This window comes from Volvox carteri (assembly GCF_000143455.1).
Source record: "Volvox carteri f. nagariensis unplaced genomic scaffold VOLCAscaffold_4, whole genome shotgun sequence".
Taxonomy (NCBI): Eukaryota; Viridiplantae; Chlorophyta; class Chlorophyceae; order Chlamydomonadales; family Volvocaceae; genus Volvox; species Volvox carteri.
Window position 1 is genome coordinate 2,125,190 of NW_003307547.1, and position 1,623 is coordinate 2,126,812.

At 58.5% G+C, this 1,623-nt stretch overlaps 1 protein-coding gene across 1 annotated transcript in view; it reads left to right on the top strand.

The window, feature by feature from the left end:
• Positions 1–1,623, top strand: part of VOLCADRAFT_87153 (uncharacterized protein) — a gene marked incomplete at both ends in the record, with an annotated part of 16,088 nt that overhangs the window by 7,412 nt on the left and 7,053 nt on the right. Inside the window, 4 exons of the mRNA XM_002946758.1 lie at positions 200–442; positions 798–995; positions 1,139–1,177; positions 1,369–1,506. Coding sequence (XP_002946804.1) covers positions 200–442; positions 798–995; positions 1,139–1,177; positions 1,369–1,506 — 618 coding nt within the window. The remainder of the gene's footprint in view (positions 1–199; positions 443–797; positions 996–1,138; positions 1,178–1,368; positions 1,507–1,623) is intronic.

Sequence of the window (1,623 nt, forward strand, 5' to 3'; positions counted from 1 at the left end):
TTTGCACCCCTTCCCCCCTTCCCTTCCCGTCCCCTCTTCCTTTGCGGATAAAACAAAAAACGCTCCCGCCTCTCCCCGTTTTCCCTGCCTCTCCACTTCGCCCTCCAACCCCCACCCCCCCCAAAACTCCCCCCATCCCCCCTGCACGTACGTCAATACATACACATACATACACACGTACGTATGTACGTACATACAGACCATGCAGACAGCCAGTTTGACTCAGACCGCCGGCGGCTCCATGATGAGCGAGGGCGGCTCCATGAGCGGCATCCTGACGGGGGCGGGCGGATCCATCGGCCGCTCGGACAGCCTGGGTGTGAGCCTGTCGGGGGACAGCTTCATGTACACGCAGTCCAGGTCGTCCACGGGCGCCCTGGTCACCGGGCTCACGGAGAAGCTCAACCAGAAGAGAATCCGCTCGTCCATGGACTTCCATAATGTAGGTATAAATAAAAGTAGCATAATAGCAGGTCTAGGACTAGGAGTGTGTGGAAGAGAGGGAGGTGTAGGGGGGGGGCGTTTGGGGAAGCGATTTGTGTTTTTTTATTTTTGCTTCCAGGGTTTTTGGGGCGGGAATTTCGATTTTTGAAGAGGGGTTTTTTGAAAAACGGTGACAGTTGATCGTGTTTTTTTTGCATTTCTCGCGTATGCTTTTCCATTCCTTTTGTTTGATATTTCAGTTCGACCCCCCCCCCTCGGATCTGAACTTCTCTTTTGCTCTCTCCCACCACCACCGCGATTAATTCCCCTCCACCGCGCCCTCTGCCCTGTGCCGTGTGTGTCCCTCTGTTTAGAACACTACCATGACGGACCTGCAGATCACGGGGCTGCTGGGTGAGGGCGGGTTTGCGAAGGTGTTTCGGGGCCTGTGGCGGGGGCTGGTGGTGGGCGTCAAGGTGGTGTGTGACGACGGCAAAAACGAGAAGATGGTGATGAAGAATGCGCACGAGATTGCCATTCTGTCGGCGCTGTCGCATCCCAACATTGTGCAGGTGAGAGGGGGGAGGGCGGGGGGCAGGTGAGAGGGGGGAGGGCGGGGGGCAGGTGAGAGGGGCGAGGAAGGGGGGGGAGGAAGTTGATGTGTTCTTTTGCATCTTGTGGTTTATGACTTCCTACACACCTCAACCCAACCCAGCTCAACGCAGCCCACGGCCCCTACGTTGACCTTTTGGACGTAAGCATCTCCCGGCGCTATTTGGCTTTCCCCCACCCCCTCCCACCCCCTCCCACGCCATCCCCGCACACCTGCCGCTTTTCTCCCTCCTCCCCCCCCCCCCTTGCCCTGGCAGCACCTTCACTCGTTCGTGTTTACCCCCTCCCCCCCTTGCCTCCCACCCCCCGCCGTTCCCCCCTCCCTCCCCTAAGGCCTACAACTGCCTCACGGACGTGCTGGTTCGCGACCTCCTGAACACCACCGTACACCGGTACAACATCCCCTCGGTGCTCAACTCCCCCGCCTACAAGTACCTGCTGACCATGGAGGATAAGACGTGTCACCTAGAGGTGCGTGTGCGTGTGTGTATGTGCATGTGCATGTGTATGTGCATGTGTACGGAGTAAGGGGGGGAGATATGGGGGACGTGCGGGGGAAAGGATCACGCAGTCATATCCCCCCCTCTC